Consider the following 27,159-nt stretch of genomic DNA (forward strand, 5'->3'; position numbering starts at 1 on the left):
CGTGCCGCCTGGGTGCGTGCCGTGTGACCTCTGCTCCAGCGAAGCTGACGACTCTGCCTGCTGCCTGGCTACGTTTGTTCCCGCAGCGGGGTGGGTCGTGTTTGACACGTGCTCTCTCTCTCTGTGTCACTCTCTGTGTCACTCTCTCTGTGTCACTCTCTGTGTCACACTCTCTCTGTGTCACACTCTGTGTCACACTCTGTGTCACTCTCTCTCTTTCACACTCTCTCTGTGTCACACTCTCTCTCTGTGTCACTCTCTGTGTCACACTCTCTGTGTCTCTCTCTGTGTCACTCTCTCTGTGTCACACTCTCTCTGTGTCACACTCTCTGTGTCACACTCTCTCTCTGTGTCACTATCTGTGTCACACTCTCTCTCTGTGTCACTCTCTCTGTGTTACTCTCTCTCTGTGTCACACTCTCTCTGTGTCACACTCTCTCTGTGTCACTCTCTGTGTCACACTCTCTCTGTGTCACTCTCTGTGTCACTCTCTCTCTGTGTCACTCTCTCTCTGTGTCACTCTCTCTCTGTGTCACACTCTCTCTCTCTGTGTGACACTCTCTCTCTCTGTGTCACTCTCTCTCTGTGTCATTCTCTCTCTGTGTCACTCTCTGTGTCACACTCTCTCTCTGTGTCACACTCTCTCTCTCTGTGTCACGCTCTCTCTCTCTGTGTCACTCTCTCTTTCTTTCTGTGTCACACTCTCTCTCTGTCACGCTCTCTCTCTCTGTGTCACTCTCTCTCTCTCTGTGTCACACTCTCTCTCTCTGTCACGCTCTCTCTCTGTGTCACTCTCTCTCTCTCTCTGTGTCACATTCTCTCTCTGTCACTCTCTCTCTCTCTGTGTCACACTCTCTCTCTGTGTCACACTCTCTCTCTGTCACGCTCTCGGGCTTCAGGTTTCGGAGCACAGCGACCGCGCTCTTCGACGTGTCGACCCCTCCGCCGCGTGCCCCCCACCCCCCTCCCAGCTTCGTGCAGTGCAGGGTGCTTGCCGAATAATAAACAAAAGGGATGAAACATTCGCGAGTGGCTCTCAAAGTTTTGCCCCGGACTGCGCGTGTCCGCGCGTGCCACACGACCCTGATGATGCAGCACCGTTTTGAGAAGAGAATTTCTCTCGGATATATTTATATTGTGTTCGGTCAACAACAGATATATATTGTGTTCGGTCAACAACAGATATATATTGTGTTCGGTCAACAACAGATATATATATTGTGTTCGGTCAACAAAAGATATATATATATATTTATATTGTGTTCGGTCAACAACAGATATATATTGTGTTCGGTCAACAACAGATATATATATATATTTATATTGTGTTCGGTCAACAACAGATATATATTGTCTTCGGTCAACAACAGATATATTTATATTGTGTTCGGTCAACAACAGATATATATTTATATTGTGTTCGGTCAACAACAGATATATATTTATATTGTGTTCGGTCAACAACAGATATATATTTATTGTGTTCGGTCAACAACGGTGATATATATTGTGTTCGGTCAACAACGGTGATAAGCAGGTAATGTTATGATAAACACAACGACCCGAGTTTGAGTCCTGGCTCACGGCTGACATCAGTGGCGAGCGTGAGCAGAACCTCTCCTGGCCTCGCCGTCTTTACCAACCCGTGCCGACCAGCGTGGTGAAGTTTGCCAAAAACAAAGGCTCCGTGACCCATGTGGTGTTGGGAGGCCTACGTCCAATTGGCCGACTGGGAATGGCTGGAATTCCCTTATCATGATCCTTCGGGAGGGGAAGAGGGTAGGAGACTCGGGGACCAAAGAAACAAAGTGAGACTTGACGTAAGAATAATATCATAATCTTTATTTAAACCGGAGGAATCCGATGAGCTATGAAGCTCTCTTTTTTTATCTCCCGCAGACGTCCCAGATATCGTCAGCGGCAACAGCGGCGGGGCAGGGGCTTGATGAGTAGCGTCCCCGTTCAACAAAAAAACAATTACAATCGTTGCACACACACATAATAATAATAATAATAGTAATCATCATCACCATCATAACGATGGTAATAATTCTCAGCCCTTTCCCCGTGTGACTAGCAAGTGAGGCCCTCTTGTCTGCTGTGACCCTCGCTGGTCACCGTGGTCTCGTTACAGACGTTGAGGTCCCCCCGTATGAGGCCCATTCAGCCCGACAGCAGCATCCAGAGTTCCGTGCCGTGTCCCCCGTCTCTGGGAACTTCGTGGGGTATAGGTATAAAGGAATAATAATTTTTAAATGTGTGTAGAGTCCCGGTATACCTACACGTGCTTTGGGTGTTCTGAGACGTGCCTGCAGTCGTGTATAGGCCGTTTGACCACACTTCAACACGCCGGTGAGTGTTGGCACGGTGACGGGGGTGGAAGGGAGCCCCAGGAGCCGCTATGATGTTCGCCATAACAATACTACTCATATATATTTTTTTCAAATTTTCTTGCTGTGGGTTTCTCACCTGATGATGATTGCTTGTGTTGCAGTCGAAACGTCGTGAGAATTGTATTGTTTTATATTTGTTGTATTTTATTGTTCCCCTTCTACGTGACTTTACCGAAAGAACCAATAATATGAATCCCTGCAGTCACGAAAGCTTTAAATAAAAATGTAATACTACACATGTATACACAACCCTTTGCGAAACCACTGATGAAGGAGGGCCTCGCCACGCTGTGTCGGTTATGGGCGTTGTTTGACCATACTTCACCAGGCTGGGCGGTGCGGCTTCATGGAGCAGTGGAGTCCCCAGTACCGTTTAGCTGTGGCCGGGAATTGAACTCAGCCAGTCAGGTGCATCACTTAAATCGACCAGTGGTGGACATTCGACATTCCTATGGTGGATGAGGCGGGGGGGGGGGGGTAGGCGGTGTGGCAGCCCTCACACTGATGATGTCTTATCGACTAAAGTGGCCCCCTCTGAAAATTAGTGAAGAACACCGGTCTGGTATAGGACGGATCGTCAGACGCATCGTCGCAATGGTATGTAACCAAATCGTGTGTGTCTCTCTCTGTGTGTCTATGTTGTGTGTCTCTCTCTGCTAGTGTGTCTCTCTCTGCTAGTGTGTCTCTCTCTGTGTGTCTATGTTGTGTGTCTCTATGTCTGTGTTGTGTCTATCTCTGTGTCTATGTTGTGTGTCTCTCTCTGCTAGTGTGTCTCTCTCTGTGTGTCTATGTTGTGTGTCTATTTCTGCTAGTGTGTCTCTCTCTGTGTGTGTCTGTGTTGTTTCTCTCTGTGTGTCTCTGTGTTGTCTCTCTCTGCTTGTGTGTCTGTCTGTGTGTCTCCGTGTCTGTGTTTTGTCTCTCTCTAAAATGTAGTTCTACCTGATGACGATTGCTTGTGTTGAAATCGAAACGTCGTATTCTATTATTTAATAAATTTTATTTCTACGTGACTTCACCGAAAGAACCAAAGAGTAATTCCTGCAGTCACGAAAGCTTCAAATCAAGTTTGAACCCAGTCGAGGTTTTGTTAACATCGTCTTTATCGGATTCAGAATATGTATTTAAACTGGAGGAATCTTATGAGCTATAAAGTGATTTTTCACAGATGTAAAATCGGGGCGGTTAAGAACGTCACAACAACAAACAGCACAACAACACGTGATAGGAGTGCAAAGGGACAAGAAAGGTAAAGAAATCACCCAAACACAAACACAGAAATACAACAACTCAACCATCCCCATCCTACCAGGTAAAGCCTCCTGAGGTATTAACTTATTTTTCAGAAGCGACCTGGCCAAAAATGATAGCTAAACAAAGTGGCCCATCATTCGGACATTTATAGCGATGCTGCTGCTGCTGTCACACCCTGGATAAATGATATTTTTTTCTACTCAGCAACTGAGAGATGGCTGTAAAGATCAAATTACAGGAGCATTATATCCCTGAGCATTATGAGTAAATCACGCGACCGTGCTATATCTTGAATGCTAAGCAGCGTTGAGCCTGGATAGTTCTTGGATGGGTGACCACCATGCATGTGTAGTGTCCTCCTCGGTGTGTGCGGTGTGTAGCGCACACTCAGTCGGAGACGAGGTAGTTACAGGAGGCACCGTCTCTCTATTTTTTTCCGTTACACCAACTCCGGCCGTTCTCACTCACACGGATCGCCTCCTCTCTCACGACCACGTTTCCGTACAGCCCGGCCCAGACACGACCCTGTCCGCGTAGCACCGACGGCGTCGACCGAGACAGTCAACTACTGTCCGGCCGCGCAATGATTGGGCGAAGGCGGCGGCGACGACGAGACGAGTCCATTCCCAGAATCGGCAGCCCGGAGCTCTCGCTCTCTGCTGCTTTTATCCTACTTGGCGCGGCCTGACTCCTCCCTGGATGCACCTCCATTCTCGAATCCACCAGAGGGTTCCAGGGGCCTCCCTGTGAGGTCTTCCGTGACCCTTGCCCCAGTTCCTCTGCCCTGCCGGCACACACACAACAACAACCGCTATTCGCCACTAAGTGGCGGTGACGTCACCACGACGCTTGTGCCAGGCCATGTGCACCTTGAGGCCACGTGAAGTATCGAACGCCCACTGGCAGGAGGTCACAGGGCAGACCCAGGTGCCACGGGTTGACTGACTGAGATGACTGGCTGGTGCACCACCTGTGCCCCCTACTGTGCCAACCTGCTGTGCTTTAGCTACCCGGCGCTCTGCTCGTTGTTGTGAGCGTCGCTCCTCCGCCCTCCGTTGTTGTTGGAGGGCGACTTCCTCCAACTGCCCAGTAGCGTCCTTCACGAGCCTCCTCCACAGAGGCCGATCTTGACACTGCTGGTACCAGTCATCGGCAAGTCCACTCAGCTCCACGTCCTCCTGTACCACATCACTCCCTCTCTTCTCTAGCCCGTGCCACGCCCGTTTAGCCCCCTCAATTCGGCCGAAAAAAAGCTGTTTCGACATGCGGTGGCTGGGCATGTGGGCTATATGACCCAGCCAACGCAGCCTTACCTTGGAGGAGCTCACCGATGGGACCTTGCCCAGATCTTTCAAGGATTTGTGAGCGCCTCACACAATCCAGCCTGGTTAAACCCAGGATGGGCGTAGGCAGGCTAGCCTAAATGTTTCTAACCAGCGAAGATGTTCCATTAAGGGGGTCCACGTTTCACAAGCGTAGAGAAGGGAGGGAATGACCGTGGCCGAGAAGACCTGAAGCTTAGTGCGGAGCGATAGACCAGGTAGCTTCCACACAGCGTTACGCAACCGATGAAAAGATATTGACGCTCGACTGATTCGGAGTGAGACCTCTGCTGTTAAACTGGAGCCGGTCATAAGCACACTGCCCAGGTATGGGAAACTCTCCACTCTCTCCACAACTGCCCTATCACCGATTGGGAGTTGTGGGGGTGTCCGATGGTACAAAATACCCAGGCAGGTGCTTAGTTTTGGTGGGGCTGATGGTAAGGCCCCATCTCTTAGTGGCACGCTCCAGTCTCAGCAACAGCGTCTCCAACTCCTCCTCTGAATGAGCAGCTATTACCAAATCATCGGCATACATAACGTGGTTGAGCAATAGGGAGCCATCCCTTGACCGCACCCGGACATCGATCAGCCTCCCATTAAATCTGTACCAAATGGAGATTCCCCCGGTACAGCTATTGAAGGCTTCACGAACTACGTGATCAAAATAGATGTTAAATAATGTGGGAGCCAGAGGACATCCCTGTCGCACCCCAAGGTATACAGGGAATGGCTCTGACTCCCGGCCACGTAGTTTTACCCGGGCCTGCTCACCATCACTGAAGCGATGCACTTTTAAATCATCTAGATTCACAAACTCATGACCATCACGCATATATAGTCTGACCTCTGTGATTGCCAACAAGAGTTTTGCTACCAAGTACTAAGTCATGTTTTGCAGAGGGGTAAAATACTTATTTCCCTCATTAAAATGCAAATCAATTCATAACATTTTTGACATGCGTTTTTCTGGATTTTTGTTGTTGTTATTATGTCTCTCACTGTTCAAATAAACCTACCATTAAAATTATAGACTGATCATTTCTTTGTCAGTGGGCAAACGTACAAAATCAGCAGGGGATCAAATACTTTTTTCCCTCACTGTAAGTTATTATTTGGTGATTCTGCTGCTACCTTGGTAGAGGTGCACCAATACCAATAACCCGCCATTTACCACTAAGTGACGGTGACGTCACCACGGCGCCTGTGCCAGGCCAGGTGCACTTTGGGGCCACGTGAAGTGTCGAAGGTTCGCTGACTGGAGGTCACGGGACAGACCCAGGTGCCATGGGTTGGACTGATTGAGATGACAGGCAGATGCACCAGCTGCACCCCCTACTGTGGTGCACAAGCATTAATTAACACACACGAAGGCTCAACACTTTAAAAAAAACAACACTGGGTTGTGACGTTCCGGGCAATGGCCCTTCTGCGTTGCACATAAACGGACTTCTGAAAGGTTAAGATAAACATCGAGATGTGAGTGCGATGCGGTTAACTGCGCTGCGTTGACATTATTACCCTGTATCGGCCCTTCCTTGACAATATTTCAACCTTAATAACCATTGCTACAGTCTACACTATAGACCTGACAGTACACTCACCAAACTTAATAACCATCGCTACAGTCTACACTCTAGACTGCAAGTACACTCACTCCGATTAAGAACCAGGCTACAGTCTACACTATAGACTGCCAGTACACTTACTCCGATTAAAAGAACCAGGCTACAGAATACATTCATGTTTTTTTTGTTTTATTATTATTTTTATTTTATTCACTTTATTTTTATTATTACTTTTTATATCGACATGACTTTACCGAAAGAACCAAAGAATAAGATTTCAACCCCCGCCATCAGCTTCCATAGCGTGAAGCTCTGAATATTTTAAACCCTAATCTGACCTTGGAACATGTTTTATTCTGCGATTCTGCGGTGGTAGTGGCGCAAACGCACCAGTTAACGATGCCCTGCGAAGTGGACTGTGCCCCTGTGCTGACAGGAACACGTTTTCCCACAATGCAATGTACCACGTAAACGTTTAATCCTATATAAATGAGTTTAGTGAGCCATGTTTTATTTGATCGTTAAACGGTTTGGTTATTAATCAGTACCTATTTAATAGCGTAACTCTTCATGTGTTTATTTAGAATCTGTTCATCAAGAAAACATGTAATTCTCATCAGGGCCCCATGGTGTAAATAAGTGCAGTGTCCAACTCTGAAAATCCACTCTGCCGCTATACAGGCCTCTCTACGAAATGCGCTATAAAGAAGGACAATTACCCGAAACGTCACTGTTTATACAGTTGTCTCTTTAAAGGCCACACAGTGGTATTGACGAAAGCGTTGAGTCACTTTAAGGAGACGTTTCCCCTCCTCTCACACTCAGAACATGCCCGGGCAAATTCTCCTTAGCCCCTTTGTTGATTCCGTGGATTAGATGCGTGTGTTCAATTCCCCCACTTTGGTGGGGGGGGGGGGTTATCTACAGATCAGATTATTCGGCAACTAGTGGTACAATCGAGTAACATTACCTGCACCGCAACAAGCCTGAGCTTGCCGAAGACGGACAATGCATCGCGCGCTTTCAGATGCTCCCCTGCGGCCGTCTGGAACGCCTTTCCTTCCGATATTAGAAAGCCACTGCAGCTGTGCACTTTTAAATCATCATCTAGATTGAAAACTCATTTCTTGAGAACTACTTGTTGTTTTTAGTTTGTTGTCCTTCCCCCGCACCTCCGATTAGCACGGTTGGCTACGTACGGTGCGAAAGAAGTTCAACATACATACACATAAGATGCACATCTTTTTTGTAGAATGTTTACATGGAGGTTTGACGCACATTTTTTCGTTTTTCACTCTCAACTTCACATTCCCAAAAGCACTTCAAGACGATGAGTTTGCAATACTTCCCACTTCCCGCCCGCCGTGGAAGAGTAGGCCAAATGACCACCCGAAGAACGTGATCCCAACCTTTCTGTACGCACGGACCGTTCAACTCTCAGATTAATTGTATTTATTTTTCACTCACCAACGTGCCCCACGAACATACTCATGTTAAATTAAAAACAATTTTAAAAAAAAAACCGTGAATAATTAATGATGACATTTTCAAAGTACAGTATACAAATGCCTAACATCTAATTATTCGGGCAGTAATCACATGGAGTTTTATGAAAGTAAAAACAATGCCCATGAAGGACCTGCAAAAAGTTCCACAGCAGTTTTTGCGTTCCACACAGGTGGCTTAACAATGCTCTACAGCACAGCAGCACGCATCACTGAGGTCATTATTCTGAGTCCTATTGAAATGGGAATCGAGCCCAGGTAACCATCAACAAATGTATCATGTTAATTGTACTCCGATTTAAATGGGAATACGAGGGTTTTACATATTTATATATAAACCCGTTAAGCAGGAAAACGTGTTTTATAATGGACTCCTATCAGAACCCCATGGACTATAAAGTGTCCTCTCGAGCCTCTCCGTGTGTCCTGCAAAGGGGCACTTCCCAAAACGTCGCTTATGACTGTGCATACTGTTGTTTAATGCCACACGGAGCTCTTGACAAATGGCTTTAGTTGTTGTTGCTGTTTGTGCGCCAACGCAGCAGCAGCAGAAACATCGGCAACGAATAATTTATTTTAATTTGTTTCGCTTGTCATTTTGATTACCCAGGACATTCTTGGGGGCTCCTTTGACCCCCCTCCCCCTTGACCCCCCTCTTGAACCCCCCCTCCCCCCCTCCCCTTGATCCCCCCTCTTGAACCCCCCACCCTGACGCCCCCCCCCGCCCCCCACTAAACGTGGCACCATTGCTGGGGGGCTGCCACCAGCTACCTCGCCAGAAAGTCCCCGTCGGCAGTGTCACCGCCAGCTGTTGTTCACCCCTCCAACTCCTCACCACCACCACCCCCCCCTGACCAGGTTGAAAGTGCTGGGTTCAACACCGCTACCCGGGGTGTGGAAAGCGCCTGACTCGCCTGCCTCGCCTGACTCGCCTGACTCGCCTGACTCGCCGACTCGCCGGTCTCGCCTGACTCGCCTGTCTCCCCTGACTCGCCTGACTCGCCTGACTCCCCTGACTCGCCTGTCTCCCCTGACTCGCCTGACTCGCCTGCCTCGCCTGACTCGCCTGACTCGCCTGACTCGCCGACTCGCCGGCTCGCCTGACTCGCCTGTCTCCCCTGACTCGCCTGACTCGCCTGACTCCCCTGACTCGCCTGTCTCCCCTGACTCGCCTGACTCGCCTGACTCGCCTGACTCCCCTGTCTCGCCTGACTCGCCTGACTCGCCTGACTCGCCTGACTCGCCTGACTCGCCTGACTCGCCTGTCTCCCCTGACTCGCCTGACTCGCCGACTCGCCGGTCTCGCCTGACTCGCCTGTCTCCCCTGACTCGCCTGACTCGCCTGACTCCCCTGACTCGCCTGTCTCCCCTGACTCGCCTGACTCGCCTGTCTCCCCTGACTCGCCTGACTCGCCGACTCGCCGGTCTCGCCTGACTCGCCTGTCTCCCCTGACTCGCCTGACTCGCCTGACTCCCCTGACTCGCCTGTCTCCCCTGACTCGCCTGACTCGCCTGACTCGCCTGACTCCCCTGCCTCGCCTGACTCGCCTGACTCGCCTGTCTCGCCTGACTCGCCTGACTCGCCTGACTCGCCTGTCTCCCCTGACTCGCCTGACTCGCCGACTCGCCGGTCTCGCCTGACTCGCCTGTCTCCCCTGACTCGCCTGACTCGCCTGACTCCCCTGACTCGCCTGTCTCCCCTGACTCGCCTGACTCGCCTGTCTCCCCTGACTCGCCTGACTCGCCGACTCGCCGGTCTCGCCTGACTCGCCTGTCTCCCCTGACTCGCCTGACTCGCCGACTCGCCGGTCTCGCCTGTCTCGCCTGACTCGCCTGTCTCCCCTGACTCGCCTGACTCGCCTGACTCGCCTGTCTCCCCTGACTCGCCTGACTCGCCTGTCTCCCCTGACTCGCCTGTCTCCCCAGGCGCAGGCTTCTTATCTGGGGCCCCGGGCTGCATCCGCAAAGCGTTGGCGTTGGCCGTTGGACGACGACGTCGCCCCCCACACCCCCACCCACTCCCCCCACCACCCCCAACCCCCCCAACCCCCCCACCACCCCCCAACCCCACCACCACCCCCCCCCCACCACCACCCCCCCACCCACCCCCACCTCCCACCCCCCCACCCACCCCCACCCCCCACCCCCCCACCCCCCACCCCCTCCACCACCGACCCCCCCCAACCCCCACCCCCCCCTCACCGGGCCCCGCGAAAAAAAAGCGCGGGAAAAGGAAATCCGCGGAGGCAGCACGAACGTTAAAATGTCGCTTCCCTGTCTCCCTCACACTCCCTCACACTCCCTCACACTCCTTCACACTCCCTCACACTCTCTCACACTCCCTCACATTCCCTCACACTCCCTCACACTCCCTCACACTCACTCACACTCACTCACACTCCCTCACACTCCCTCACACTCTCTCACATTCCCTCACACTCTCTCACATTCCCTCACACTCCCTCACACTCCCTCACATTCCCTCACACTCCCTCACACTCCCTCACATTCCCTCACACTCCCTCACACTCCCTCACACTCCCTCACACTCTCTCACATTCCCTCACACTCTCTCACATTCCCTCACACTCCCTCACACTCCCTCACATTCCCTCACACTCCCTCACACTCCCTCACACTCTCTCACACTCCCTCACACTCCCTCACATTCACTCACACTCACTCACACTCCCTCACACTCCCTCACACTCCCTCACACTCTCTCACACTATCTCACACTCCCTCACACTCACTCCCTCACACCCTCTCACACTCGCTCACACTCCCTCACACTCCCTCACACTCCCTCACACTCACTCACACTCACTCACACTCCCTCACACTCCCTCACATTCCCTCACACTCTCTCACACTCTCTCACACTCCTTCACACTCCTTCACACTCTCTCGCACTCCCTCGCACTCCCTCGCACTCCCTCGCACTCTCTCACACTCCCTCACACTCTCTCACACTCCCTCACACTCTCTCACACTCTCTCACACTCCCTCGCACTCTCTCGCACTCCCTCGCACTCCCTCGCACTCCCTCGCACTCCCTCACATTCCCTCACACTCCCTCACACTCTCTCACACTCCCTCACACTCCCTCACACTCTCTCACACTCCCTCACACTCTCTCACACTCTCTCACACTCCCTTACACTCTCTCACACTCTCTCACACTCCCTCACACTCCCTCACACTCTCTCACACTCCCTCACACTCCCTCACACTCCCTCACACTCTCTCACACTATCTCACACTCCCTCAAACTCACTCCCTCACACCCTCTCACACTCTCTCACACTCCCTCACACTCCCTCACACTCCCTCACACTCACTCACACTCCCTCACATTTCCTCACACTCTCTCACACTCTCTCACACTCCTTCACACTCCTTCACACTCTCTCGCACTCCCTCGCACTCCCTCGCACTCCCTCGCACTCTCTCACACTCCCTCACACTCTCTCACACTCCCTCACACTCTCTCACACTCTCTCACACTCCCTCGCACTCTCTCGCACTCCCTCGCACTCCCTCGCACTCCCTCGCACTCCCTCACACTCCCTCACATTCCCTCACACTCCCTCACACTCTCTCACACTCCCTCACACTCCCTCACACTCTCTCACACTCCCTCACACTCTCTCACACTCTCTCACACTCCCTTACACTCTCTCACACTCTCTCACACTCCCTCACACTCCCTCACACTCCCTCACACTCTCTCACACTCTCTCACACTCTCTCACACTCCCTCACACTCCCTCACACTCTCTCACACTCCCTCACACTCTCTCACACTCCCTCACACTCCCTCACACTCTCTCACACTCCCTCACACTCTCTCACACTCTCTCACACTCCCTTACACTCTCTCACACTCTCTCACACTCCCTCACACTCCCTCACACTCCCTCACACTCTCTCACACTCTCTCACACTCCCTCACACTCCCTCGCACTCCCTCGCACTCCCTCACACTCCCTCACACTCCCTCACACTCTCTCACACTCCCTCACGCTCCCTCACGCTCCCTCACACTCTCTCACACTCCCTCACACTCTCTCACACTCCCTCACACTCCCTCGCACTCCCTCACACTCCCTCACATTCCCTCACACTCCCTCACACTCCCTCACACTCTCTCACACGCCCTCACACTCCCTAACACTCTCTCACACTCCCTCACACTCCCTCACACTCTCTCACACTCTCTCACACTCCCTCACACTCCCTCACACTCCCTCACACTCTCTCACTCTCTGTGTCTCTCCTGCTCTGTTCGAGTCGTTATCAATGAGTCACGTTGCGACGGAAATTCACGGCGGCGATGCGAATTCAATGTCGATTTTAAGAAAGAAATGACTAACCGGTTAACAACAAGACTAAAAAACACCGCTCCAACGTTGGAGCAACGTTGGCACGTGGCTAGAACCGTTGGCGCGAACGTTGGTCCAACGTTACTTGTGTACTGGGAAACGTGAGTCGACTACAACTGCGGCATTGATACATGCGCACGAGCACACACTGTGATAAAGTAACCAATGTATCGCTAGTCATCGTATGTGCGTCCTCCTCCTCACCCTGCACAACCTTCACTGACCAGCGTGGTGAAGTATGGTCTAAATCAGGGATTAATCGAGCAGTGGATTAACAACGGGGGGGTGGGCTGCGATTTATTTTACGAATGTATGTTTTTAAAAACGCTGTAACCTCATTCGCTGCATCGTGGACAGATTAAAACGGTGACATAGTTTATAAGTCCCTTGGCGATTCGCTCGACATCGCTAGTTAGAGTGAGATACCCTTTGCCATTTAGAGTTTTGACAGAACTCACTGCAGGAAGGTTTTTGGGCAAACGGGCACTCGTGAATGTTTCTGAGTGAGATACGTCAAAAGGTCAAATGTTTTTCTCCCTCCCCAAGAATTTTGAGGGTGCCGAAATGTCAAACGAATCCATCAGTATTCTACGGATTTAGTTTCTGTTCGGCTTTGGGGGCTCGATGCCCCTTGCCGAGGTCCGTAGAAAGCTTAGTTCGTGTCATGTAGAAGGCTTAGTTCGTGTTGCTGATCCTCTTCCTCCTCCGTTGAACGAGGTGCAGGCTACAATGGGTTCACTCGATGATTCAGAGTTTTGGGTTGCTTGGGCACAATCGCACTACTGTGGCTTGTCTATTATGCATCTTTGTGTTTCTCGGTGTCTCTATGGGTTTAATTTATGGTCAATAGTTTGGGTTTCATGCCCACAATCGCACTACTGTGGCTGTTCCACGTTTCTGTTAGAGGCATCGACGAATGGACAGCGTGGACGAGGAGCAGGTTTGGGGCACTTATGGGAAATTGGGCTTCATCACGATAAGCAGCATTCCCAACGTAGCCACGTTAGAACGATCCAATCGGTTTCGTGAATTGTCAAACTGAACTAAGTCACGTAGGTAAAAATCAATAAAGTAAAATAAATGAAAACAACTAAATTAAATCATATTTTATTTTATTGATTTTTTACCTACGTGACTTTACCGAAAAAAACAGAGTATGAATCCTTGCAGTCACGAAAGCTCCAAATCTAGAATGTACTATAACACTTGACAATTCACGAATCAACGCAACACATTTGTCAACAACACCGTGGCCTTCAAAGGAATTGTATTTAGAACGGGCGAAGATGTGTTGGGCAATGTCCCTTCTTCATATTGTCAAACGATGAAGAACCACGGATCAAACGATGGGGGAAGGGAAAGAGTGCAAAGAGGCTGGGAGAGGCGCGCGTGTGGAATCACGCCGGGAGAAAGCGATCGCGGGCCACGTGGGCTACGAAAAATACGCAAACTGGCCACATCATGGTGACCTTTGAGAAACTCGGGTTGTCCAACGACAACCGATAAAACCGGTGAACGCTTTCAAGAATCCATTTTACCCGTTCCGATAGGGCGGGAGCCGCTCATCGATTTCGGTGGGATTCGTCGCAACGAGCGCACCGATTTGGCACGCGCGCCAGCAAAGCAAAGCGCCCGGTGGCACAAGTCGGCCGCGTGGCTCATTTGAACCTCACCCTTCTCAAGTTAAAGGCGCAGCCCTGCAATTGCTTGCTCACGCCGCCGCCAGAGGGGAGGTGACACTTTGCACGCCGACCAGATGCCTTGCAAGAGGTGGGCACGGCCACATTTGTTTTGCCCCACCAGATGGGATTTGAAAGCAATCCGTGCACCGTCGTTTGAACTTGCCGCGCCGGCAAGATTTGAACGGAACCCGGCGACCTCTGTATTGCAAGTCCAGTGTGCGAAACCCATCACACCACGACAGTGCCCGCGACGTTTGTAAGTTACGCGTATTGCTGGACATTTATATCTGTACGGCAATCTGAAAACAGGTGTTTTACTCTTTTTTCCCCAAACGGTGATCCAACATAAACGATTTTAACCGAATGAGAAACGTCACAAAATAAGTAAGTGGACGATGTCTCGTCGACATATCCGTCTCTCTCTCGATATAAATATATACACAAAAGTATTTCCTTGCACAATCCATCGACTTCTGACAAGCAAACTCTGGACCTGCTTTCACATTCGATGTCTCATCAGCAGGCCTGCTTGTACCAATGCTGGTGAACTGGCCATCTTACAGGCAAGGGACCCTCCCTGTCTGTACCCTCTCGACAAGACACGTGGGTTGGGCTTGAATAAGAACTTGCTTGCTACAGCTATATAAAAACAAAATGATGCACACAAATGTGAAATTGTTTGAAAAAAACGCACCAGTTACTTTTTCCAGGTGACATTGCAGGATAGTTCGAAGTTGTGGAAAGCTGCGGTTTACGGAGGCTCTTATCCAGCAGTGGATAAACCATGACTGACGACGACGATAATAATATGTATGTTCTGGGAACTCCCTAACAAGACCCACAGGACTATAGTATCCAGTATACATAGAGAATCCCGGGCTCTTAAGGAAACTTTCTAGTGAAAAGCAGGGTGGCCAGAGACTTCCGCGGATGTTTATTTATCGTGCCAGTTTATCGCGGGAATCCCCCCCACCCCACCACCACTCTCCCCACTCCACCTCCCCCCCCCAAACCCCGCTGGGGCGAAGGAGAGAACACCCCCCCACCACTCTCCCCACTCCACCCACTCTCCCACACCACTACACACTATTGTCACGACAGCACCGCACACACCACAACGGCACGGCGATCGGCGGGCGCGCGCCACTGCCGTCTGCACCACGTTGCGAGTTGCATTGATTTCATTGGCGAAGCCGGCGCAAAGATCGCCACCTGCGACGTCGCAATGGTAAGTGACCCGGCCGTGGCACGAATATCGTCATCCTCCTGCAGATGCTGTTTGCTGCTGCTGCGTTAGCAGTTGGTGGCACGGGCACAATTGGTGACGCTGTTGCTGTTGTTAGCAGTAGTGGCACAATCACAATTGGTGATGCTGTTGTTAGCAGTGGTGGCACAATCACAATTGGTGATGCTGTTGCTGCTACTACTAGGTTGGCAGATGGTGGCACACGCACACGTAACAAAACTGAACGCAATCGTCAATGATACAACTGTGGACCTACACAGGTAAATACAAATAAATCAGGAGACGTTTCGGGCAATAGCCCTCCTTCACAGCACATAGATGGTGCTGTGAATAAGGGCCATGGCGCGAACCCTGCCTATTATAAATATATTTTACTCTATTAGGACAGTGGTATTGTTGAATGCGAGTCAATGTTATATGTGGCTCATTTGTAAAGAACCATATCTTTCGAATCGATACCGTGATGAATGGTCATTGACGAACCACTTTACGGATGAAGACCTACCGGCATCGTGGTGTGGCTTGTTGTGACGTGTTGTGGCGTGTTGTGGCGTGTTGTGGCGTGTTGTGGCGTGTTGTGGCTTGTTGTGGCGTGTTGTGGCTTGTTGTGGCATGTTGTGGCGTGTTGTGGCTTGTTGTGGCTTGTTGTGGCGTGTTGTGGCTTGTTGTGGCGTGTTGTGGCGTGTTGTGGCGTGTTGTGGCTTGTTGTGGCTTGTTGTGGCGTGTTGTGGCTTGTTGTGGCTTGTTGTGGCGTGTTGTGGCTTGTTGTGGCGTGTTGTGGCGTGTTGTGGCTTGTTGTGGCGTGTTGTGGCTTGTTGTGGCTTGTTTGGCCATACTTCGCCTCGCTGTGCAGTGGAGGGTTGGTGAGTGGTGCCGGAGTGGGCTCACAACCGGGCTGCCGCGTCTGGAGTGCGGTGTGCTAACCACTGCGCCACTGATCCCCAAGCCGCGAAACGTTCATCGGATTGTTGAAATTAATTTCAGTTTCAATGGAATAATACACACTCGATGAAAATGCTCAAAGTAAGCGTTAAGCTCGGCGTTCATCTCCGGCGGTGGTCGTGTCCATTCCACGTTACCATGGAGGGCACGTGTACATTTCGTAGAACGGCTGTTGAGTTCACACACTGCAGGGAAGCAGCGACATGGAAACCGAATCAAAGAATCCATTATTTTACTAACCTCTGCTGCCCGCCACGTGATTCGGCAGCGGTCTGTTTTAGACGTGTGCTGTAAAGAAGGGCCATAGCGCGAAACGTCGCCCATTATGTACTTATTCAATTTGTGCGGACGGGTACGTGTGAGCGTTGTATTTCTTTCGCACCGTACGTAGCCAATCGTACTAATCGGAGGTGCGGGCGGGGGGAAGGACAACAAACTAAAAACAACAGAAAGCAGTTCTAAAGAAATGAGCTTGTCAATCTAGATGATTTAAAAGTGCGTAGCTCCAGTGGCTTACTAATATCGGAATGAAAAGCGTTCGAGACGGCCGCAGAATCGCATCTGAAAGCGCACGGTGCGTGCCCGCCTTTGTTTGATGTCCACAGTGTTGTAAATTTCAGCAGCAAACACCAAATAATTAGTTAAATGCATGGTGGTCACCCATCCAAGTGCTGTGCAGGTTCAACGCCTTCTTAGGCTTTCGAGATAGAGCGCGGTCGCGTACTCGTAATGCCAAGGGACACACATGCTTTTGTAATTTGATCTTTACAGCCATCTCTCAGCTGTTGAGGAGAAACACTGATCATTCCTCCGTGATGTGGACAGAGGCACACATTATCAAGCGTGCCCATTGGGCACTGTTGATCAAACAGCGTGGAGAACAGCGAATGCAATATAATTAATCATTGACAGCTCGTAGAAACACACACTGAATATATATTTTATGTCTCGTCCCTCCACGTAAAACTAAAATATAAAAGTATATTTGACACTTCTCACAGCCACAATTTCAAAAAGAAATTGGCTCAATACAAGCACCGTCTGGACCGGTTTCGACACACGGTGTTCTCATCAGAAGAGTGTGTGTTACAAAGCTCATGTGAAGGACTCCCGGAGGTAGCTCTGTGATGTTCGCTTCCGTGGGCCGCTCTCTAATAACCGCACTGCTCTATGAGAGTGGGCTTCCGTGACGCCCCCATAGCACAATCCGGATACAATTAAGCAATGACACACATTTGTCCAAACAACTTAATGCAGGAACCTCCTGACAAGGAGTCTTGAGACTCAAGCGAGTTGTTGACATTGCAGTAGCGAGCGTGGCGCTTATGAATTCCGAACGCGGAGCTGGAGCGAGCGGTGAAGGCGTGAGGATGAGTGAACGCGATTCTCGAACGGGGCCCGTCCATAAATGACGTCACGCACCTGGGGGGGGGGGGTCAGACATTTGTGACGATGTGTGACGAGGGGGGGGGGGGGTTGAGAAATGTGACGTCACATCAAAATGCGCAACTTTAAATAAATATAGACAACACGTTCTACTTAATAAAATAGACTTTTTAAAAAATGTTTTCTCCTACCAACATCAGAGTGCAGCGCCACATTAAATACGCACTACAATGACAATAGTTTAAAGCGATTTGAAGCGTGTTTTATTTTGCGGGGTGGGGGGCAGAGCTTTGTGACGTCATATTTGAGGGGGGGGGGTCTGACTTTTTGTGACGCCGTGTGACGAGGGGGGGTGGGGGTCAAAAATCGTCCAAAATCGCGTGACGTCATTTATGGGCGGCCCCACGTGCGGGCGCGCTTTCTGAGCAACCGACATCCACACTTTGTCAAATCGCGACCACCGCGGGCAACGCACCGCGACGAGTGGGGAAGTGGGTAAGTGGTGTCCCGACCTTCACCGTCCGCAACCGATGATTTACTCATCAATAATCGATAATAACCCTGATCAATACACTGCTGGGCGAGGGCCTCCCCTGGCCACCGTTCGTCAAGGTGGTGTTGAGTGGCTGGAGTTTACCAAGCTGGTCAGTGCGGACTGATCAGAATCGCCACGGTGGCGAGATGTGAACTACTTCGCGGAGTGTACAGGAGGGCTTGGGCTCGATCCCGAGCCCCGACGCCTGCTGCTGTATATTTGGAGTCTGCGTGTTCTCACCGTGGTCGCGTGGATTTTTATCCGGGTCCTCCGGGGTTGCCCTCCACATTTAGAATCAACATCACGCGTTTAAGAGTATTTGGTTGCTATACATTTCCACGTGATAAGCCACTTGGTCGAGCTATCATTTGTGGCCAGGTCGTGACTGAAAAGGTGGCTCATAACTGGTAAAATAAAAAAAGTATATATCTAATAGAATATGTATTTATACTGGAGGAATCAGATGAGCTATAAAGCTATTTTCACAGATCTCCGGTAGGGGTGGGTCGGAACCTTACAACAACAAACACCTACTGTGCGTAGATGACGCGGTTGGGGGTGTGGTTGATGTTGGTGCGTAGGACCGGTCCACGCTCGCCACTGATGTTAGCCGTGACCGGAAATGCAACTCGGAGTCCATGGCTCACCCCTATTGCCCCCGCCCGTCTCCTGCCCCTCCGCCCCGCCCCTTGCTACCCCGCTCCCATGCTTATGAAACGGAAAACCCAATAATTTGCTTACTAACCTCGTGTGAAGGACGTTTTTGCAGCTGATCTTTTATTATTCCCCCCCCCCCCCCCATGGAATTCACAGCGGGGACGGAGTGACCCGTCTCAGTATTTTATGCACGATCCGCTATGAAACCGGACGTATGAGTTTGATTCCCAGCCACGGCTAACATCAGTGGCGAGCGATAGCAAGCATTGCACCTCTGCTTTACTGCGAAGACTTGTCAGGACCCAAATTTCGATTTAAAGCTTTCGTGACTGCAAGGATTCATCTTCTTTGGTTCTTTCGGTAAAGTCACCACCACGTAGAATGAGACCCTCCTGATAAAAAGAGTCCTCTGAGACTCAGTGAGACTTCTTTCCTGGATAATCAAGCGTGCAATAATGCGTGTACTCTTATTTGAATGACGAATGCATTCATCATCATCAGCAGCTGCGGTCATGGTCAATCCACTGCTGGGTGAAGTCCTCTCGACAAGCCGCCCGCTATCTTTCACAATCTCGCGATGCAGCGATAACCAAACCAAGTCGCTGTGGCTAGGAGATGTTAGCGTCCTCGCCTGGTACACAGGAGGTCGTGGGTTCGATCCCGACCGTGACGCCTGCTGCTGTATATTTGGAGTTTGCGCGTCACTCTCCCCGTGGTCGCGTGGATTTTTCTCCGGGTCCTCCGGGGTTTCCCCTCCGCATTTAGAATCAACGCCACGCGTAGCCTCTATTTCAGAAGCGACCTGGCTGTCACAAATAACAGCTCAACAATGTGGCTTATCGTCATCACGTGGACGTTTACGGGCAGCAGACAAATACTCAAAACGCGCGTTTCTAAACCACGTCACAAGCCACTGGGGCTACGGTTTGTGGCCTGGTCGCTTCTGAAAAATGGCTCGCCACATCGCTCAGTGGGCCTTACCCGGTAATTTAAATAAAATAGTTAAGAGTTTAGTAAAGCACCTGCAGCGCACGATCGGACGTACTTGCGGCCGTGTTGTTTTCATCGTGTCGATGTTATCGATCCACCCTGGTTATTGGACGCAAAGAGGAAACTCGCCACGGGGTTTTGCCTTGTTATTGTGGTCAAGGCGGAGGGCATTGCACGAGGTTACATTGTTTGTATTATGAAGTAAAATTATTATGATTATTAGAAGCATGACCTCCGCTTACCGTCCGTGCCCCAACCAAAACATAAATCGTCGTTATCGCCATCACCATCGTGGTCGTCTCTCAATCATCTCAGCAGGCGGCGGTGGCGGCCACGCCGCACCGAGCGGCTCACAGCGATCCAGCGCTGTGGAGGCAGCAGCAGCGACCGTTGGTGGATCACCACACGAATGTTGTGAAACTTTCCTTCCCGCGGGTGTTGTGATGCCCCCCACACCCTGGCTCGCTTACAGAATGCAGTACGGCAAATGTGGACTCGATAGAGTTACCACCCCCCCCCCTCTCTCTCGCACATGTGGGTTTTCTCCGGGCGCTCCGGTTTCCTCCCACACTTATAAACGCGCCTTATTTGGTGAAAAAAGATATGAATGGATCGAGGACCGCAGAGCTTGGGAAATTCCCAGCTGACCGCGTAGCTGCGGGTGCCTTCCTGCTCATCAGGTTCCTCCTCGCGACGGAACTGTGCGGTGGTAGCACAGAGTTACAACGTCGAAATTATTATATTACCTTTTTTACTTTTTATATCCCACGCGCCATCAACTCCTTATTCTGCTTAGTTTTGTCTATGTTACTGTCTGAACCACAGAGCTGAACGTTAAGATACGTCGTACTACTACTATATGAGATCATCGATGCATCGAGTTTCCTGGCTGGCTGCTGGCTGGGCTCCTCTGAAACCTATTCCTAAACTATAAACTATTTTTTTATTTCACCAGGTACGCCCCCACGTGTGAAGGTTTTATCCAGCCTCACTCGTTTCCTCCTACCAAAAAATAAATTCTGAAATCTAGAATGACCTCTAATCCACAAAAGGGGTAGTAGTAGGTCATCTTTTAAACTATTTGTATTATTTCAACAGGTTAGGCCCCATTGAGCCACGTAGCTCTTCTTCAGAAGCGACCTGGCTACAAATGATAGCTCAACGAAGTGGCTTATCATGTGGAAATGTATCTCAGCTAAACACTCTAAACGCATGTTTCTAAATGTGGAGGGGAAAACCGGAGGGCCGGGAGAAAAATCCACGCCACCACGGGGAGAGAGAGAGAGAGAGACGCATGCTCCAAATGTACAGCAGGCGTAAGGGTCGGGATCGAACCCACGACCTCACCCAACCGCCATCATCCCTTCTAGAGATGATGTCTCCTTCCCAGGTGCACGTGATGATGTCTCCTTCCCCACTGAGCCACTTAGCTCTTCTTCAGAAGCGACTCTGGCTGTCACAAATGACAGCTCAACAAAGTGGCGTATCGTCATCGCGTGGATGCTCACGGGGAGCAGCCAAACTCTCCAAACGCGCGTTTCTAAACCACGTGCGTTACGAATGTGTAAGCTCAGCGGGGCGCCGCCATACAAGACGCGACGAGGCATTGCGACGACGGCTTGCGACGGACGAGACTGCCAAGAGCGGCGCACGGATGCCGCGTCGGCGGTCAAACGAGCGTCGGGCAATGCCGTCCGTTAAATCGCCATGAAACACGACCAGTCGTCAGCGCTCAGGAGTTGGGCTGGGGTTGAGGCCTGGATGGTAACTTGGGTGGGCGACCGCCGTTGGAGGGCTTGCCAGGTGTTGTTAAGCCATGAGTCGTTAACTGAGGTGCAGTAGGGGTTCTGTTGCATGTTGAACCTCTTTCGCACCGTACGTGGCCAACCGTGCTATGAACCAGCTGACGAATGTCATTTGCAAGAGTGACCTGGGGCATTAGTCTGCTCGTAGGGGACGATGATTCCTTTTGGGTATAATCCCAATTGAGTAATTTGCGCTGTGATTCTTTGAATTCGCCGAAATTGGAGCCCGACTCATCGATGACATTGGCCAAAAAGTCCGGGTTGGAGGACGGTCCCGAGATAAAATAAAACAACAACAAAAGAAGAGTCCTGAGACTCTGTGAGGGCTTTTCCGAGTCTAGGGCAAACGAATTGCGATAACAGGCGGCGCTGCTGATGAGGCTGCAGGGAGTTGGGTCCCTCGAAGGACGTCGTCGATTGTCCCAAGACGGTGACGACCTGCAGCCACGTGGTGGGAGGCAGGGGCCGGATTCAGATTGTGTGAGGTCCCTGGGCTACAGGGACTGTGAGGCCCCTGGGCTACAGGTACTGTGAGGCCCCTGGGCTACAGGTACTGTGAGGCCCCTGGGCTACAGGTACTGTGAGGCCCCTGGGCTACAGGTACTGTGAGGCCCCTGGGCTACAGGAACTGTGTGAGCCCCCCAGTAATATTTTCAAAAGGAAAACAAAGTTAAAGAAAAATAACATTTATTTTTACATGACTAACAACAAATAAAATTCAGCATTCACAAATGAAACAACTTTTCACTTCATCTCTGGAGGCCCTCCATCTGGCGGAGGCCCCTGGGGCTGCAGCCCCTAAAGCCCCCGTGCCTTAACCCGGCCTTGGTGGGAGACTGCGAGGGTTTCAGGCGACGCACTCAACACGGGGTTCAAAACACGCGGCCTTTTGCGCGTTAGACAAATTTTTTTAAAATAAAATAAATAAATAAACCCCATCGACAGTTCCTGCAGAGGTGCAATCGCGGTCCTGGGCAAAATGTGACACCGACTGACGAACAGCAGCAGCAGCAGCAGCGATGCAGGGGCAGTTGACTGTGGATCCCTCTCGTCTTGATGAGTATCGGTGTGATCCTAACAAGGAATCCTCATTAGGATTACCCGATCTTAATCTTCTTCTTCTTTCTTACGGCTGATTGGGATGCAGAGCAACAAACCGCGATTTCACGTTCAGGCGGTCAGGCCTGCAGACAACCGCGTCACGAGCAGCTGAGTGTTCTCGCTGTGACGTCTTCCTCGTGTTTGTGGATCGGGCATCCGGATGGACCACAGTCGCACACTGCACGAGACTTCTTAGCTGCCAATTTGCGCATCAGATATCCGCGTCCGCCGCCACGGTTCGTGCAGTTCATGGTGGACCGTGAACTTCGTGGAAGATCAAACCCCCGGGATCGTCTGTGTTGGCTCTTTCACGACGACCCGATTACTTGCTTTTGCTATTAACTTTCGCAACTACTCCAGGCACTGGCAGAAGCGACGTGGGGCGAGGTGTGACGAAGTCATCTGCTTTCGCCTCCATGACCCCTCGCGACCTTGAGCCTCACCTTGTGTGTGTGTGTGGGGGGGGGGGTCTTCTAATTTGTTAATTTATATAGCGCCTTGTCCAGCAGCAGTGTGATGAGATGAGTCGGCGAGAAGGACTGCAGCTTTAGTGTTGTTGTCCTTCGCCACCGCCACGCCTCCGATGAGCACGGTTGGCTGCGTACGGCGCGTTAGAAGTTCCACGCGCGCGTGCGTGATGAATGTGATGATGGTGATGATGCGTGAAAACAAACGGTGATGAAAGTGAAAATGAGTGATTGATGATGAGTGAGCGAGCGTGACGATGGCTGGTGAAGTTGGGAAAGGAGGATGGACGGTGTTAATGATGGGGGGGAGGGTGGAAGAGGCGGGCAAGTAAGCGAGTGTCTTCAGGCTAGAACGAAACACGGAGAGTGATGCTGAATGATTGACGTGGAGGGGCAGCTCGTTCCAGGGGGCCAGAAGGGGAAAAATAAGTGAATCGTGATTGGGCACAGGGGGGGGACGGGGAGACAGAGACTGCTGGGATTGTGAACGCAGAGGGCGTGGCTGCCTGTGATCCAGCACTGCGTTTGTACGTACGTTCAACTTCTTTCGCAACGTACCTTGCCAACCCTGATAATCGGAGGCAGCAGCGAGTATTGGCGGGTCACCACACACTAATGTGGTGAAACTCCCTTCCCATGGGCGTCGAGGACGAGCGAGACCCCCGGCTCGCCAGAAGAAGGCGGTACAGCAAGTGGACTCTTCGCCGTCTGTTTCACATCCGTATGGGATAGAGTGTTGCTCCCTCGCACGCGTGGGTTGTCTCCGTGTGCTCCGGGTCCTCTCACATATAAGCACTCATTAGATGGTTACTAACACCTTAAAATAGAGGATTGCAGAGCCTGGGCAATTGTCATTGGTGCCAGCTCACCGGCGTGGCTGCTGCCGCATGGAGCGAAACGTCGGACATCGTGTTGACGACACCGTGTCCGACGTTTCGCTGCCACGTGCTAGGAGCTTATTCAGGAGCTCGATCGAGTTCGCACGGGGCACGACACCCCGAGTCACACATCGCAGAGCCGTACAGTGCCACCGTTACAGCCAAAGCCTTGGTGTATACGAAACGTTGACGATAACAAATCTTACGCTATCAGCTTCGTCCCCCACGGCCGCATGCCGTTGTGATGTGGCATTTTCCAAGCCTGTTATTTCTCAGAATTAAGTAAAAAAAATCAATTTTACGTGTTTTTTTTCTCTTTCGGTGTAACAATCATTGGCGGCCAGGCCGAGGCCATCACCGCTCTCCACGTGAGACCCCCGATTTGAACCGCCGGTGGCCAAAACCCGAATTTTTAAGCCAGAATGCTACACGGTGCCAGCTCATTGTCTCCGTCACGGCCACGATGAACCGCGTGGGCCAAACCTCATCAGATCTGCGGAGCTAAGCAGGCGATGAGCCTGTTCCGTCAACACGGAATGAATTGGCCTACAAAATATGCCTTATTAGCCCATGGGTTAATTCGGCCCTGGATATGCTTCGGAGAGTGTTTACAGATGTTCGCCACCACCACGACCGTATAGCCTCAACAGGTTGTTGAGGCAAGTGTTGTTAGCGAGTACCTACGAAGGGGGTGGGTGGCCAGCACCAGGCCCGGCCGCCTTTGTCTCTCCAGTGGTGACGTTTACACATCGCACCAGGCACTTATTTGAGGCTGAGTCGACCTAGTGGAGGCCCAGGACCGGTTCCGATAATTATCGTTACCGGTGGTGGCCATGAGTGGGAATCAAACCCGTTGTCGCCGGTTCGTGGTGCCTGTATGTAGGTATGTTGATCATCTTTCGCCAATCGTGCTAATCTTAGCTGAGCAGCGCGCTAACCACTGCACTCCCGCTCTCCACCACAACCACCACCACCACCCCACATCCTCCTCCGCAGCCCCTAGGCCAGCGGTCGGCAATCTGCGGCTCCGGAGCCGCATGCGGCTCTTTGAGGACTGCCCCGTGACGTTATTCATTCAGCACCGCCTCGTAGTCACCACGCCGCACTGCCGCTCTTGAAACATTTATTTCGTTTACCGAATTCGACGTCAAAATGTCTCTTCTTGTTATTTTGGACCCCCCACCCCTCCCTCTGCTCTAGGCAATGGAGTCTGACGATTTGGAGCCCTTCAACGTGAACCTGTCGTGGCTGGCGGGCCTGGACGACGAGGAGAACGCCACCGCCCCGCACGACGCCGGCTGCGACCTCTCGGCGACGTGGCTCTTCCAGCGCAACTTCCTCGTGGCCGCCTACTCGGCGGTGTGCCTCCTGGGCCTGGCGGGCAACGCCCTCGTCGCCGTGGTGCTCACCCTGCAGCCGCGCTCCCGCGGGCAGCCCACCGCCGCCGACCGCTTCCTCCTGAACCTGGCGGCCGCCGACCTCCTCTTCGTCGCCACGCTGCCCTTCGTGGCGGCGAACGCGACGGCGCGCTGGCGGCTGGGCACCGCGCTGTGCCGCGCGGTGCACGCGGTGCACACCCTCAACCTCAGCTGCAGCATCCTGCTGCTGGCGTGCATCGGCGTCGACCGCTACCGCGCCATCGTGCACGCCACGACGGCGCGCCGCGACGGGAACCGTGCCGGGGCGGCCGCGGCGGCCGCCCGCGGCTCGCGCGCCTGCGCCCTAGTCTGGCTCTTCTCGCTGGCGCTCACGGCCCCCGACTTCGCGTTCGGCGCCGTCACCACGGACCCGCTGAGCGGCGCCAGCCGCTGCGAGCACGCCTACCCCGAGGGGCAGGCGGCCGCGTGGCGAGCCGCGCTGCGGGCCAAGCACCTGCTGCTCGCCTTCGTCGCGCCCGGCGCCGTCATGCTCTTCTGCTACTGCAGCATCATCCGCCGGCTGTCGCGCTCGCAGGTGCACGAGCGCCGCAAGGCCGTGCGGGTGACCGTCGCCATCGTGGCCGTCTTCTTCGCCTTCTGGCTGCCCTACAACGCGGTGGTGGTGGCCGACACGCTGGCGCGACTCGGCGTCGGCGGTCCGGGCGCCGAGCAGCGGCCGCAGGACGGCGCGGACGCGGGGTCGGAGGCGGCCGCGGCGCGGTCGTGCGCCCTCGAGGAGACGCTGGCGCGGGCGCTCGCCGTCACGGAGGGCCTGGGCTTCGCCCACTGCTGCCTCATCCCCGTGCTCTACGCCTTCATCGGGGAGAAGTTCAAGCGCCGCCTGGGCCGGCTGCTCAAGCACTTGCGCTCCTCGCGCAAGGCGGGCGGCGGCGGCGGCGGAGGGGGGGGAGGGGGAGGGGCGGTGCACGCGATAGCGCGGTACCCGGCCAGCGGCAGCGCCCACTACCAGCGCGGCCGCGTCACCTCCGTCACGTCCGAGTCGGAGTTCTCCAGCTGCTGAAGACGCCCCGAGGAGAGATGGTGGTGGTGGGGGGAAGGGGGGTGGAGAAGAAGGGGATGGGGGGGGGGAGCAGCCCAAATCAAAACCATCGGTCCTGAAATTGTACAGGATAAGAATCCACCTAAAACCTACACACAGCCTAATTTCATTGTTACATCTCCACGGCAGACGTAAAAGTTAACTAAACATTTTTATTTTACATTAAACTATCTAATTTGTATTTTACCAGGTAGGGCCCACTGAGCTTAATAGCTCCTTTTCAGAAGCCACCTGTCCACCAATTATAGGTCAACGAAGCGGCTTGTCACGTGGAAATCCCTCGCAGCCAAATGTATATATGTTGAACTTACTTCGCGCCGTACGTGGTAATCGCGTGATTCACAATGTGGAGGGAAAGACCGCAGGAGCTGGAGAAAATTCCACGCGCAAACTCCAAACATTCAGCAGGCGTCAGTCAGCGTGGCCTGGAGAATGGAGTTGTGCTAATCTGACCGCACACCCTGAAGGCCTCATTGGCTGCAAGGGAACATTTTCCTGTGGGGTCACAAACAAGTCATCTGAGTGACTTGCCTTCAGGAAGCGGCTAACGGGCTCCCCCATAGCGTG

General features: G+C 52.3%; 1 protein-coding gene across 1 annotated transcript; it reads left to right on the plus strand.

The window, feature by feature from the left end:
* The first annotated feature begins 14,831 nt into the window (after positions 1-14,831).
* Positions 14,832-26,573, plus strand: LOC116943820 (C-X-C chemokine receptor type 4-B-like). Its single transcript, XM_076068174.1, has 2 exons — positions 14,832-15,335; positions 25,315-26,573. The coding sequence occupies exons 1-2, from the start codon at positions 15,333-15,335 to the stop codon at positions 26,551-26,553; spliced, it is 1,242 nt and encodes a 413-aa protein (XP_075924289.1). The 5' UTR covers positions 14,832-15,332; the 3' UTR covers positions 26,554-26,573.
* The last annotated feature ends 586 nt before the right edge of the window (positions 26,574-27,159 follow it).

Source organism: Petromyzon marinus, chromosome 19, assembly GCF_048934315.1.
Source record: "Petromyzon marinus isolate PM22_M1 ecotype Great Lakes invasive population chromosome 19, UKy_Petmar_22M1.pri1.0, whole genome shotgun sequence".
NCBI lineage: Eukaryota > Metazoa > Chordata > Hyperoartia > Petromyzontiformes > Petromyzontidae > Petromyzon > Petromyzon marinus.